At 37.5% G+C, this 14,974-nt stretch overlaps 2 protein-coding genes across 5 annotated transcripts in view; both read left to right on the top strand.

Annotated features, from left to right (window-relative positions):
- Positions 1 to 8,057, top strand: part of LOC121326998 (tyrosine-protein phosphatase non-receptor type 13-like) — a 34,744-nt gene extending 26,687 nt beyond the window's left edge. The window contains exons 2-5 of the mRNA XM_041270722.1: positions 5,512 to 5,706; positions 6,612 to 6,781; positions 7,498 to 7,563; positions 7,875 to 8,057. Coding sequence (XP_041126656.1) covers positions 5,517 to 5,706; positions 6,612 to 6,781; positions 7,498 to 7,563; positions 7,875 to 8,057 — 609 coding nt within the window. The 5' untranslated portion in view covers positions 5,512 to 5,516. The remainder of the gene's footprint in view (positions 1 to 5,511; positions 5,707 to 6,611; positions 6,782 to 7,497; positions 7,564 to 7,874) is intronic.
- Positions 8,058 to 9,011: 954 nt separating this feature from the next.
- LOC121301543 (tyrosine-protein phosphatase non-receptor type 13-like) overlaps positions 9,012 to 14,974 on the top strand; it is a 52,015-nt gene continuing 46,052 nt past the window's right edge. For 3 of the 4 annotated variants that reach the window (XM_041231041.1, XM_041231059.1, XM_041231034.1), the window contains exons 1-2: positions 9,012 to 9,150; positions 11,127 to 11,669. In XM_041231041.1, coding sequence (XP_041086975.1) covers positions 9,021 to 9,150; positions 11,127 to 11,669 — 673 coding nt within the window. In that variant the 5' untranslated portion in view covers positions 9,012 to 9,020. Of the gene's footprint in view, positions 9,151 to 9,584; positions 9,830 to 11,126; positions 11,670 to 14,974 lie in introns of those variants that run through there. The other variant, XM_041231049.1, reaches the window with a different exon arrangement.

Genomic DNA, 14,974 nt, shown 5'->3' with positions numbered 1-14,974 from the left:
TGACATGCATGTTTTCGAAGCCATTGTCACGCTGACCTTTTTCATTTTGGCACAGTTGTGCTTAGACTTGTGAGCCACATTTGAATGGTTTGTAGAACAGAACATACTGTTTTCTGAACCAGAAAAAAAAAGAAAAAAAAAATCACATTTGATCACGGGGGACTTTTTAACTAAATAGTCTGTCCAAAATGCAAAGCAGACAATGTGTTCAGTGCAGGATATATCCTTGACATCCTCAAAATACATGTTCTGTGATAGAGTAACATTTAAACGCAAAGAGTTTGCAAGAATCCAGTGACCGCCAGTGAAACTATTAAAGGAATAGGTTTACATTTTGAAAATCTCCTGAGGCAGTGCTCCAGCAATAGCTGAAGATGTTGATACTTGACACATTGTTTTTATTTCAGTTGCTGGATCAAACCTATTTTTAACTGGTGTGGCATCTTACAAGTTAAACAAACCACTGTTTTGTAGTTTGGATACAAGAGCTTGAAACGTAGTGTTGACTTGGTTACATTTTGGAAACTCTCACATTTCATCGTGGATTTAAAAATTAGATCATGCTGAATTTATGTTCTGGTTAAGTTACAAATATTTTTTGTATTAAACCATTGCAAATAAGGAAACTATTTTAATTGCAGATTAGCATTGGGTTTAGACACCTACTTTACCATAAGTTATAAACAATGTAACTAATTTATATTTCCCACAAAGCAAGTGTTTTATGCTTGGTGATGTTTTTGTGAGATGTTTCCTCCTGATTAGGAGGAGACAAAAATGTAATTTTGCAAACCAGCAAAAATGTCTGTGTGCTTTGGTCAGCAGTAAATGGGATTGTCTGTCTTTTTGCCATCTCTTTAATGTTTTCAAGTAAAACCTCTAATTTTATGTTACTTCTTTTATAAGGTCCTGGTCTTTAGCATAATGACATGTTAAAATGACACATTACAGGACTATATTTAAAAGCAAATGTATGTATATACTAAATTATACAATAGTTTTAAACATGTGGTGCTGATCTCAAAGCTTTACTTTTAGAGGCCATTTATAATATAAATGAGTAAATGACCTCCATGTAGAAAATCTTGCCTAGATGGCAAAATTACAATTCTCTCTGCTAAGAACGTCACATACATTTTGTTGAGCTTGACGTCTTCCAGGAACATATGGATGTGATTTACAGATATTTTTGTAAGTAGTCTCATTGCACTTTTCATCAGCATTTCAGTTGAAACTACATGCACTGTATTTATTTAGTTTATTACCTAAACTCTTGAACATGTGTGGCGGTGCTGAGCTCTTTATCATGCGCAGATCTTGTGTGCTTAAGATCCCAGAGGACCTGTCAAACACCATTAGGGGTATTATTGACCCCGGTGACCAACCCCCACCCCCCCAGCAGGGGTCCACTGTTGAAAATGAACTTTTATGATCAGTACAGATACATTGTATTTAAGTAATTCTATTTTCTTAATGTTGGGAGGGTTAAGTCTATTAAAAAAAATCAATTTATGCTTGGCAGTATGTGCATAACAAATATTGAACAGTAACTGAATAAATTAGTTTCTCCTGATTCCTGCTGGAAAAAAGCTAGATAAGCATCTGCACAAAAGGGAACCTACCCATACACACTTCTGTCAAGCTGATTCCATCAATCAGTATTTGGAGTTGAGGCTTTTCAATATAGTAAGCTACGCAAAAGAGCTTGCACAAACAAGTGAATACGTAAATTGTCTTTTACGCTGTATTCATTTTTTGGTTAAGACAGTTATGGTACTAGAATGTAACAACTTATGTTGTATAAGGAACACTTTAGATATATATGTATATATTGGTTCCAACACGAACATAAATAATGATTTACAATTATATATATATATATATATATATATATATATATATATATATATATATATATATATATATATATATATATATATATATATATATATATATATATAATAAATATAATTGTAAATCATTATTTATGTTCGTGTTGGAACCAAAAGGGAACAAACTTTAAAATGACTTTAAAAGTCCCTCTCCAGGCAAAATGTTTCCCCTTAAAGACCCCATAACAAAGGGGGACTCCTAACACCAGCAGACTCAAAAATGTTTCAAAGGAAAGAAAACTGATTGGATATTAAAATTAACATATTTAACGTTCCAATAGCTAAACAACCTTTCTGTTTAACTTTCTGTTAAGTGCTTGATCTTTTCCAAAAGACTTGGATAAGTCTTTTTACAAACTAACCATGAATTTGTTCTGCTTTTACCATAAAGTGTAAAATCCCCCTCAATTTTCTAACCCTCTACACCATTTATTACGCATTAACTATTAGGAATAGAATGTAACATGCTCATTGTAGACATTTGGCTACATGATGATGTGAAATATTTTAGCCAACAGTGACCAAATCACAAAGGGGTGGTTTCACAGACCCCTATTAGCACTAATCTTGGACTGCCTTACATATAAGGTAATATTGGGGTCTGTGAAACCTTAGGAAAATGTTTGCTGGTAATAAGAAAATCTGTCAACAGAAGCATATTGCTGTTAACATGGAAATTCCCAGAGCGACATTTTGCCTAGTCAATGGTATGTATCGCCAAGCAGTGATGTAGGATTTACTTCTCCAGATTAAGGCATATTCTGCAGGCCTACACTTGAATGTTGGCTTTATGTATTGTCCTAAAAGGCGTACTGTACGTGGGTAACTGACACTCCTAAGACCGTGGGTGTTTATGCACAAGGTGGAGAAAACAAAGCAGCTTCGATTCTGTTGTTGTTGCTGAACTTGGAGTTTTCACTTGTAATTGTGAGTAAGGCATGTTGGGGCCTTGGTCTCAAATGTGAGGGTTGTAGTGTGTTGAACTGTAGCTCACCTACAGGAAATCGCACTAATTAGCAAGGTACTTACTGCCTGTCAAAAGTCACTACCCGCTGTAACGCAAACTACTGTACCACTCCCACAGAATGAATTCAATTGCCACACAATGGCACAAATAGATGTACTTGTTGGTTAGTAACTTTTGAAATAAAAAAAAAAACAAAAAAAAAACCTGTAAACCAAAGGTTAAGTTTTCAGTAACTTTTGCATGACCCCTGTGTAACTTTTACAGCCTATATTGAGGTCTGCCTTTTTAGCTAAACTGACTTGTTTAGATAAAGGAAAGCCAAGTTAAATGTTGTTTTTAAAAAACGAGCCTTCTAATTAAAAGCAAAAAATGCAAACTTAAGTCTGTGGTCTTCAGGCTTTTGTTTGACTTCAGGATATTACTTGGATACTTCTTAAGTAGTTAGTGTTTGTCAAGTAACCCAGTAGTCTACCCATTAACCCAGAGGGGGCTGTCACTGGTACTGTGGGGGTGGGGGTGGGGGGGAGTGGTTATCACACAGCTTTTTATTGCCCTGCAAAGACGCTGTCTGCAGGCTTAGATGGGGGATGGTGTGTCTTTTAGGGTCATGTGGAAGGCTGTGAGTTTTGACCATGAGTAATTGTTGCCCAACCCCAGCATGCTAGTAGCTGTGATATTTTAAGGCATAAGGTTTTGTAATTTAGGCCACATCGCCCCTACCTGTGTGAAACATTCACTAACAGTGCATGTGCTTTAACTTCCAATTGACCTTGTTAAGAAGTTTATATATATATACTTCCAACAGCAAGTGTTTTTTATGAGCAGATGCACCTCTGTATACTTAGCATACAGTGCCTATAGAAAGTCTACACCCCCTTGAACTTTTTTCACATTTTGTTGTGTCAGTGCCTCAGAGTTTCATGCATTTAAATGAGGTTTTTTTCCCCACTTATCTACGCACCATACTCCACACTGTTAAGGGGGAAAAAGGCTTTTATTGAGAAAAATTCTGTATTAAAAATACAAAACAGAAAGATCATAATTCCACCCCCCTGAGTTGATACTTAGTGGAAGCATCTTTGGCAGCAAATACAGCTGTGAGTCTGTTGGGATAGGTATCTACCAATTTTGCACACCTAGATTTGGCAATATTTGACCATTCTTCTTTACAGAACTGTTCAAGCTCTGTCAAGTTCCTTGGGGAGCGTTGATGGACAGCAATCTTCAAGTCATGCCACAAATGTTCTATTGGATTTAGGTCAGGGCTCTGACCGGGCCACTCAAGGACATTTACCTTTTTGTTCCATAGCCACTCCAGTGTAGCTTTGTCTGTGTGCTTTGGGTCGTTGTCATGCTGAAAGGTGACCTTCCGTCCCAGTTACAGCTTTCTTGCAGAGGGCAGCAGGTTTTCCTCAAAGACTTCTCTGTACTTTGCTCCATTCATTTTCCCTACTATCCTCACAAGTGCCCCAGTCCCCGCCGATGAGAAACATCCCCATAACATGATGTTGCCACCACCATGCTTCACAGTAGGCATGGTGTTCTTTGGGTGATGCGCTGTGTTGGATTTGTGCCAAACATAATGCTTTGCATTTAGGCCAAAAAGTTCTATTTTAGTTTTGTCAGACCACTCCAGTCTCCTGAGTTTTTTTGCATACTTCAAAACATGATTCAAGGTTGGCTTTCATGAGTATTGGCTTCCTTCTTGCCACACTACCATACAGGCCAGATTTGTGGAGTGCTTGGGATGTTGTTATCACATGCACACTTTGACCAGTCTTGGCTATAAAAGCCTTTAGCGCATGCAAAGTTGCCATTGGCCTCTTGGTAGCCTCTCTGATCAGTCTTCTTTCTCGGTCATCCATTTTGTAGGGTAGGCTTGATCTAGGCAGGGTCTTGGTGGTGCCATACACCTTCCATGTCTTAATAATCGTCTTGACCGTGCTCCAAGGGATATTCAAGGCCTTTGATATTTTTTTTTTATACCCATCCCCTGATCTGTGCCTTTCAACAACTTTGTCCCGGAGTTCTTTTGAAAGCGCCTTGGAGCTCGTGGTTGAGTCTTTGCTTTGAAATGCACTACCCAGCAGAACCTACAGGAACTGCTGTATTTATCCTGAAATCATGTGAATCACTACAAATTAACACAGGTGGAGGCTTGGTGCGTGATTTTGAAGGCTATTGGTTACACCTGAGCTCATTTAGGATTGCTATTACAAGTGAGTGGACACTTATCCAACCAAACTATTTCAGTACTTTATTTTTAATTAATTTTCTACACATTTCTAGAATATTTTTTTCACTTGGAAGTTGTGGGGTAGAATGTGTAGATAAATGAAAAAAAAAATCCAGGCTATAAGGCAACAAAAGGTGAAAATTTTGAAAGGGGGAAGTAGACTTTCTATAGGCACTGTATGTTTTAAATTGGTTATCTCGGAGCCAGGGGTGCACAGATTCTCCAATTTTATAGGTATCAATAAATGAACTAAGTAAGACATGCAAGGAAGTTAAGTTGGTTCAGTGTCAATTTAGGGTATGGAACAAAGAGTCATAAAATAATAACTAAACTTCATTAAACACCCAATCAACCGCTGTAACTGCAATCAGCTGTTTATTTCCTGTTTGCTTGTTTTCCCCTTTTTTTTTCTTCAGGGAAGATGCACGTGTCTCTGGCGGAGGCCTTGGAGGTGCGGGGAGGGCCCCTGCAGGAAGATGAGATCTGGGCCATCCTGAGTCAGAGTGTAGAGAGCCTCCAGGAGCTCCTTCGCAAAGGTAACACAACTAGGACCTCTTGTGTTGAAGATACCCGATGCAATGCCTCTGCATGTGGACCAATGTGGATCTCACGTGGGTACACTGGTGGGTTATACCTAATATTCAGCTGGAAAGTGAAACTGCTGAAATTCATACTAACACAAAAGGGCTAGATTTACAAAGTTCACCCAATTTTTTTTTTTTTTTGTAAGTCAGTAAAAAGATATTTATGTTTCAAAACTAGAAATAGACGTCTCCTGAGCGGTTCTATCTACGTAGTTTCTTGTATTTGAAAAAAGTCTTTGCTAACCATCTACTGGTATATCCAGGATAAAAAAAAAAAAAAAGCTTATAACCTTGATGCATTTTAAACAACATTTCAAAGTCAGGATGCTTTATATTTCCATACATCAATAAGAAATACAGTGTTATGTTTGTTTTTTTTGCATTTAGTGCAGTATTGGTACAATTTTAAAAAATTATTATTTTTAAATAATTTTCAAAATTACTCCATGACCCAAAACCTTATCTGGAGCACTGGTGCCCCTTCTGAAGTCAGCTTTCCCATGGTGGTTGATGAATAGTTGCACACAACTATGTACAGTGATTTTGGATACACATTCGTATTTGAAATCATGGCTGTAGCATGTCAGTGACTTATCAGACTGTCATTCAACAGTAAAACACATTCATGGGATACTGATTTATAAACAGACAGTGTATTTGTCAAATGACTGCCACTCTTTGTCTACAAATGTGTATGCTGACACTTCCACTGGTGCTACACCTTACACTTGCTGTATTTGGCCGTGCCAGTTAAATCAGTGTGAATTTGTATTTGGACAACCAATGAAACAATTTTTTTCGTTCTGTTTCTTTAGATCATGACTTATATGCAGTATTTGCACCAGCAAGCCATTGAGCTTAGTGCATAAAGCCAATACAACTGGTCCATTTTAAAGTGTAACATGTTGAATTTCCACTTTAATTCATTCCAGCTGACCTTGCTGCTCTGGGTTTCATCATCTCCCCCTGGTCTCTGCTGCTACTCCCGTCTGGTAATGTCTCCTTTACTGACGAGAACATTGCACACCAGGACATCCGAGCTTTCACGGCACCCGAAATTCTCCAGGGACAGTCCTTGTCTTCACTATCTGATATAGAAAAGGTGACCTTTCTACCTCAAGGAAGCTTATTGTACAGCTAGGGCACAATGTTTTGCATCACCCTATAGAATTAACTTTTTTTTGCTTCATAAAGTCAAATTAAACCTGCTGAATAATCATACATTAACATATTGAATTACATACCACTTAGTAATTGAAAAATATGATATTTAAAAATCGAACATGAAATATTGTACTACTATGGCTTCCAGCAGACTTTTGCAGTATCATTTTGTAGTTTCTTTGATTACATGATGTTAAATAAAAGATCTAAATTCAATCCATTCCAAAGATTCTAGGTAATGCAAAACTTGTGGCCATATCTGTACAGTAATAAGACCAATGTACTTGTTAAAATGAAAAACACAAATAAACTACACTGTGCCATGGGGCGGATTTTGTTTCTGTTCAAGTCTCATTTCAGGAATGTCCAGGGGCATTTTATGTTAGATGGTAAAGTTGTATTACAATTGTATTATTCCTACTTTTTGTATACAAAGAAATTATATAGTGTACACAGTGCCGATTCCCATAACATGTGATATGCATTCTGAAAGCAGCGTTGGTCACATTCAGATATAAGAGAATTATGGTGAGACTGCATGACCCCAGGATTAAGCTAGGGGGTTTAGATACAGCACTGCACCTTTGTAATGATGGTTAATTACAAACCGTTTTGTAATTATCTCAAGATCTTGAACTGCTTGGTCTTTTTCAGATTCACATTTACTCCCTTGGGATGACTTTGTTCTGGGGAGCTGACTATGAAGTACCTCAGAGCCAGGTAAGTTCATTCAAATGACTCGAGTTTAACTAGTTAGTCTTAAAGCAGTTTTTTTTCAACTTTGCACTAAAGCACTTTTGCAGTGTTGATAAATAGAATAAGCAGGAATTTGTCAGGAACATGTAGTTCTATATTTTGGTATTTTTAGCATATTTAAAAAAAAATGGCAAACAAGAGTAAACTATGGTAAATAGAGTATAACCATGGGGAAAGCATGGTACAATTGCAAAAATACCATGCAAAATATTGCTGTAAACTTTTATAAGGGTATCCCAGTGAGCAAAAATGTTAGAACCATCTGCTGCTTTCAGCCAATGAAGCTTGGGGAGCATCTCAACAGCATGTTGCTGAACATGTGTGAGGATCCTGTTTACACCAGAGTGTCTGTGCGGACGGTTCTGGATGCTTGCAGTGCTCATATCAGGAACACCAATTGTGAGCCCTCCGGAAACGATACGACTCGTTATACGGGTCCTTGGGCACCCGTCGCCTGATCTAGGGTAAGTAGTGTCCTGATCACAGTATGCAAAGTTTATGGACTTTTATTTATTTATTTATTTTTAATTTTTTTTTTTTTTTTAAGTTAAGTAGATAACAAACACGTGCAACCTTTGGAAATATTTTTCTCTGGCAGATTTTTTTTTTGTTTTTAGATTTTTACCTAAAAATGTGTAATATATATTTGAACATACTGAGAAATAAGCGAAACATTAAACTAGAATAATAAAGTGAACTGAGAGACAAGCAATCCATTTATAAGGCCTTTACAAACACTTTAATAAAAGAGTTTGTGTTAACAAGTTTGTCAGAGCTCTGTGCTTTAGTTGGTAAACTTATGGAACGCATTAATGGAAATGTCCAGTGTGATTTTTGATGCATCCCCCGATGGCTTCCACCACCCAGTTCTGTCAATTTTCTTTTCTTTTTATGATTTCAAGGTGAATAGACCTGGCTTGTTTTGTGCTGATGTCATGTTCATACCTTCTATACTATTTCCATCAGCACAGCGCTTGCCCAAATGTACACAAAGTACCAGCTAACTTGGGAAAATGTGGCCTTGACCTGCAGGTTCTGCTTCATCACACCCATGCCAGGGACATTAAACTTGATCAGAAATCAGATCTGCTACGTGTTATATTCCACGTGTAATGTGTGTATACGCCGATTCCCCCCCCCCCCCCAATTTTTACTGCTGTTTCAATTAACAATTTTTTAAAGATTTATTTATTTGTTTATTTTTTTATTTATTTTTTAATCCCTATTTTAATATATGTAAAATAAACCAAAAAAATTCCTGGGACATTTTTTTAAAGATAAAAAACGAAAATGCAGAACGCTAATTCTAGGTTATTTACAGGTGTGTGAAACTGGTGCAAAGGCAAGTGTGCTGGTTTTTATAATCTCAGGATCCCAATTTAAAAACCCATGTGCCTAAAGTTGCACACCTTAAGAACAGCATGATCATGGCTGACTGTTTCTCTTCTATTGCACAGCTGGATGGCCTGTTATCAATCGGTGACAAAGAGGCCCTGCCAGACCGGAGCAGAGAGATTCGAGATCGTTTGAGAGGAAAAGGACTGCCTTCAGGTAACTTGGATTATTGATTTATTTATTTTAAAAGAACATCCCTTGTAAGACCGTACTTTGATTTAGTACAGTAGCAGTAGTAAGCAGCAAAGTGTATTTAAAACTTCAATTTTGGCAGCCTGCAAATTGAGTTTGTGATTTCCCTTGTAATTGGCAGAGAAGGGCGTGTCTGCTCTTCCAAAATTGTAAACATCTGTTGTTTAAAGTAATAGAGTCTTTTTTCACCTTGTGTGTGTGTTTTTTTTAAACCTGAAAGTTGAGTATTTCCATTAGTGCTGCCAAAATATTTTAAACCTTTTCATTAGACACCAGTTTCTATATTTCTTAGGAAATGCTGTTTTTTGTATTTCTGTTTTTTTTTTTTTTTTTTTTTTTGATGGTAGCAGAAATGCAGTGTGCTGTGATTTCATTCAGATGAGTCATCTCTCATGAAGCTAAACTGAAATAGGAAATGAATCCGCCTCTGTCTGAGTCGCAGGTGTTGACATGCTTGTGCACGCTAAACTGGGTGACCGTCGGCCAAAAGAAATCCAGGAGAACATCCCAGAGGCCGTCCTTAAGTGTGTTTGCAAAATGAAAATGGACTCCTCTGGCACTGGAGTGGGAAGGCACAAGAATCAACCTGTCTGTTTAGTCTGCATTGAATGAAACCACCATGGTAGCTCCATGTCTTGGCCATGTGAGCTCACAAAATCAAAGCAATTTTAAAACATTCACAACACATGTTATCCTTGAACATACAACCATAATGGATAATATGGCCTGGTTTCCTTCTTTAGATTCACTTTGCTGCATTCTCTGTTTCACTGGCTCAACAGGAAATAATCCTCCTATTAGATCACTTCGCTCAAAACAAATGATCTGAACAATTGGTTACAATATTGGGCTAAAAAAAGGTTTTTGCGGGGGGGGGGGGTGGCAGGCGGTGGGTTAGAGAATATTCACAAGCTTCTTTTAGTATCCTAACATGACAAAAAAGTAGGCGGTGCACCATTATGTAAATGAAATAACTACTGCTGATAACCCATAATTTATTCTGCAATTGCAGCATCTGGATAAAAGAAGCTCAAAGAATGGCTTGTGGTTGTTCTTTTCTGTTTTGCAACTTCAACAATGCAGGCTTGTTCACAGCTCTGGGAAAGGTTAGCTTCATTCAAAACTATAGACAGCCAGTAAAAGGCTTTGTATATGGGCTGAAACTATGTGTTTGCTAAACCGTGCACACAGGTCTGGACATTCACATTGTTGAGTCTTGTTTAGGTCTGGTAAAAAAAAAAAAAAAAATCCTCTGGTCATATTAATGATACAGACCATGTGTTTTCAGACAGTGTCTTTGCCGTTGGTACACTGCTGTATTCTATGATCCTCTCAATAAAGTTCCAGTACAAGTGGTGTCCAATTAACATTAATGGTCACTGCTAAATTGTTTTGTTTGAATTTAGTTTAATTTGAATTTGTTTTAACCTCTGGACATATTGATGTTACAGATCCATTTCAGTCCGATATAACATTCCCCTTTGATTACACCCTGTAGGAATCTTTGTGTTAGTTAATGACCTTCCATGTCTAGTTGTATTGTGATTTTGTCAGCGTTTTTTATAGTCACTGAAATGTTCTGAAAGGGGGAACTGGATAAATCTGTCCTGAGCTGAACAATTTATTTTCCTTCACGGTTTACCTGCTGTGCCCACAATGAATAGCTAGGAATAGATTACAAGAGTAACAGCACAGATACATTGGTGCGTGTCTGTGTGTGTTGGACATGGTATTGTCCGTACAGTATAAAGGAAAGGTCAGCATGCTGGAAGCAGTTTTAAGAATTTTGAAGTCATTGTATTGAAATTGGGAATATTGAATGGACACATTGGTAAAATAATCCAGAATTGTGTATATAAAAGAACCCAAATTCTGTTCTTGATTGTGATTGTTCCCCATTTCCCAATTTTATTATTTTTTGTGTATTTTTGAATATGCAGGAAGAAGCACAACCCCGAATGCAGTGAAAAAGCACAAAGCTCGGTTTGATGAGCAGGCCTCCCTGAACCGAGGTCTCAGTAAATCCATGGGGTTCCTGGCTATCAGCAACAAACCGACTGAGGAGGAAGACTGTCCTCCTTGCACATCCTCGGATTATAATTCCGGGCACGAGGACGTGGTGGACGAGAGTCACCAGCAGGGAGGTAAGATGGGCAGAATGGACAAGAGGCCACTTTACCACAATGAGGATTATGGATACAGTAAAAAAAACTGGGCCTCCTCCATGGCCTTGGATTACCCTGACCCAGAGGTCGTCAGACATGCCGGGATGGATGACAGAGTCACAGTCAGGCCCAAGTCTGCCTCCAGAGCCAAGGAGGCCAGGCATTCAGATTATGGAGGAGTTACTGGCACCCTGGGCCCTTGGAAAGCCCATCACCTGTCAGAACTGTCAGTCTGCTCCGCTCTGTCAAACGCATATGACAGGATTAAAGACCGGCAAAAAAAGCTACATGTACTCAGAGAAGCCATGGATGTCGATGGTGAGTTTGTTTATTACCTCAGATGTATTCATTTTTCCATGAGAAATAATCTCATGTTCAGATGTAGATAAATGGAATACAGTTGGGGGTGGGGTTTTTAGAACTTTGCAGAACTGCCTGCTGGACTAATCCAGGAAACATCTGGGGCAAGAAATGACATATTTTTCTGCAAAACCTCTTGTTTTAAACTAATAGTTTTAGAATTACTTTAAATATAATTTATAGGTCAGTAGTCATATAACATACAGTGCCACCTGATGACTTTTTGTTACTGGAGCATAACGGATACTGAGAAACCACTGCTAATGAGAAGTTTGCTGCTGTTTCCTGTGTAAACCAGAACAAACCGGGTGCTGGTCATTGTAAGATTAGAAACCCAGAAGTATACTTGCATTTCAATCATTGCTGAGAGAGTGCTTTGTACGGCAGAGGTTTGTGACGACCAGTAATTGGAGTCATGTGTGGAGGATAATGGAATTCCAAACATTGCTTGGCTTACCAGTGCTTGGCATACTGTCATGTAGCTTCAGGTGGTGGTACAGATGAAGTGTGTTCTTGGTGGGGGAGCTCAGAGGAGAAGTTGTATTGTACACATAGTGTGTCTGGGTTTTCATGATAAAGCTACAATAAACATTGTAGCATGTGTTGTGGGGTTAAGTAATTTGATGTGTCTCTATCTCAGAAAGGTTTAAACAAGTTGTGTTTTTTTTTTGTTTTTTTTAATCTAATTGATCACCCGTCCTATTAGTACTGTTACACAAAACTAGACAGATGTCATATGACAGCTATAACAACATTTTTGTTGGGTTTCTGGCCACTCCAAGTCAAAATGTATGTCATTATTTTATATTTACCAGTATTTTAAAAGAAAAACAATACAATGTATACAGTATGAAAACAATGTGAAGACAATAATGGCAAGCAGAATAATACAGTTACCTGCAACAAACGGCCACTGTCTCGCTGAATCTGACCTAGACAAACTGAGTTAATTAGATCTGTTTTTTTAAATAAAGCACTATTAGATATTGTCCTTTCCTGACTGTCCATCATATATTACTCTACCGTACTGGGGGGAAAAAAAGGATGTTACTACCACAGGCACCTGATTTGTGGGCCTCCCATTATAGATGCAGTGGCCATTTTCAAATCAAGGTACAAATGTATCAGTCATCATTTAAATTGCTTTCACAGGGAAAGTGGAACTAGCTTATAGCTCTAATGGTGTGGTTTATTAGTCAGTTCTGGACCTTGTAGTGTACTTATTACCCCAACTCAAACCAGCCGGAACTTCACAGATTCATTCATCTCCATGTTTTCAGCAGAAAATAGGCTTGTCTGTCTATTTATTTTACTCTCTTGTTTCTGTAGTGGCCATATCTGATCAATTCCATATCTGCGAAGTTGCAGTGGAAAGTCATTTCCATTTAGACACTGTTTGCATTCCATGGAATTTATTTTGAAGGAAACCATTATGGATTTATTCTCTTTTTAGATGGTGTTCCTCTTTATTCAAACATTTAGTTTATATATATATATATATATATATATATATATATATATATATATATATATATATATATATATATATATATATATATATATATGTGCATTGTCTGAAATACTAATATGCACCCTCATGTGGTGTAGACCAGACCCACAACTTACTTCCAAGAAGTAATACCACAGGGTTAATAATACACCTTCAAAAGTTACTTAGAACCTGTCATATCTGGTTTAATTGGTTCGAGATGTTCAATGAATTGCAGTTGTTTTATCAATGTCGGGGCATTATAAATTAATATTGTCAAGGACATCACGGTGTCTAAAACACCAAAGTACGGTACTGAAAGTATACTATACAAAGAAAATTAATGTAAATGAGTGCAAAACAAAAGACTGTATACAGTGTTTGGAAATTTACATCAGCATTCCGAAAACAGTTATCGTGCTTTTTCTGTCTCTCAGTCCATGCCAAAATAATCCAAGGTTTGTTTGCACCATAAGTGCTTGTTAACGTGAGACCAGAAAGGAGCTTAAAAAAACAATAACAGTAAGAAGTAAGCTGTATCTTTTTAGTTGAATTGTAAACTCAAACTCAGTACCTCTGAAAAACGAAGCACAAGTGAGGAGGCAGTGCATAATGTTTCTGCTGGGTAGGCCTTCCTCAGGAAATACCTGTGGAGAAATCTGAAATATTTCTTCTCCACAGGGATTTCCTGAAAGGCAGAAATGTCTGCAGAAATCCTTATTTCCTTAGCTTTTGCCCCCCAGTAGTTTTTTATTTTGCATACCAACACACGGGCACCCTTTGTTTGTTTTTATATGTGGATCAAGGATCAATACTTGTCGATTTCCTCCAATGGTTTGTGCATTCTTGTATTTATTTTGGTTGTATTCATAAAATAACAAGCCTTCAAATAATTAATAACATAGATGAGCTCCAATTGTAAGATGGAGGTTAGTAGATTTAAGACTGCATCCTATCTGAAGAGAGCATCCAGTTTTGAAAGTGCGGAGTTATATAAGGCTATCACAATATATAAAATATACTTCTACACTTTATATATACTGTAGTGTATGCACAAGTTAGGAAGACAGAAAGGCTCTCAAGGGTTAACATGTTGGCCTGGTCCTCTATGAAGTGTAAGTTCAGATGAGACTGCAAACATAACCTGTTTTCTTTGCTTGCAGATGAAAGCCTAGTGCTGCTAATGCAATTTTACCTGTATTAACATTATCGTAATGTAAAATTAATGCATGACCATGCATTCTGTGTCATTGAAAAGTATTTTAAAATGAAGCACTGTACATTTGAATCAATCATCAAAGCAGTTGCAACAGTTGCCTAAAAAATATAAATGAGACAAAGCACAAGAATATGATGCAACTTGTCAGCAGCTCAGCTTTTTAGAGAAACAGGGCTGGGCAGATCTTTTCTATCATGATGATTTAAAGATGTTCTCCATCTCGGGAGAGGATACAACCAAAGAAAATAATAATAACACCAAGACTGTGTTCTTTTCAAGCTTTTCTTTCATAACCAGAGTAGAACACTCCAGATCCTAGGTGATCGAGGAAACTGTAGTGCTTCTGAACAACATTTAAGCTGCACTTAGAGAGAGGTTCTGCAGTGAATCTTTCCATTAATTGGTTGTAGGCAATATCAGATTTTTTATTTCCTTTTCATGCAAAAGAATAGCTTGGTCCTTTTTAATTTGGGTTTACTTCACCTATAAGATTCCTTTTCAGATGCATTCGGAAGGAGCGTTCAGCAGGAAGAATGTAAACATGTTACCAATTTG

This window comes from Polyodon spathula, chromosome 2 (assembly GCF_017654505.1).
Source record: "Polyodon spathula isolate WHYD16114869_AA chromosome 2, ASM1765450v1, whole genome shotgun sequence".
In the NCBI taxonomy this organism is placed as follows: Eukaryota; Metazoa; Chordata; class Actinopteri; order Acipenseriformes; family Polyodontidae; genus Polyodon; species Polyodon spathula.
Note: the sequence above shows the minus strand (reverse complement) of the source record. Positions and strands in the feature narration are given on the sequence as shown.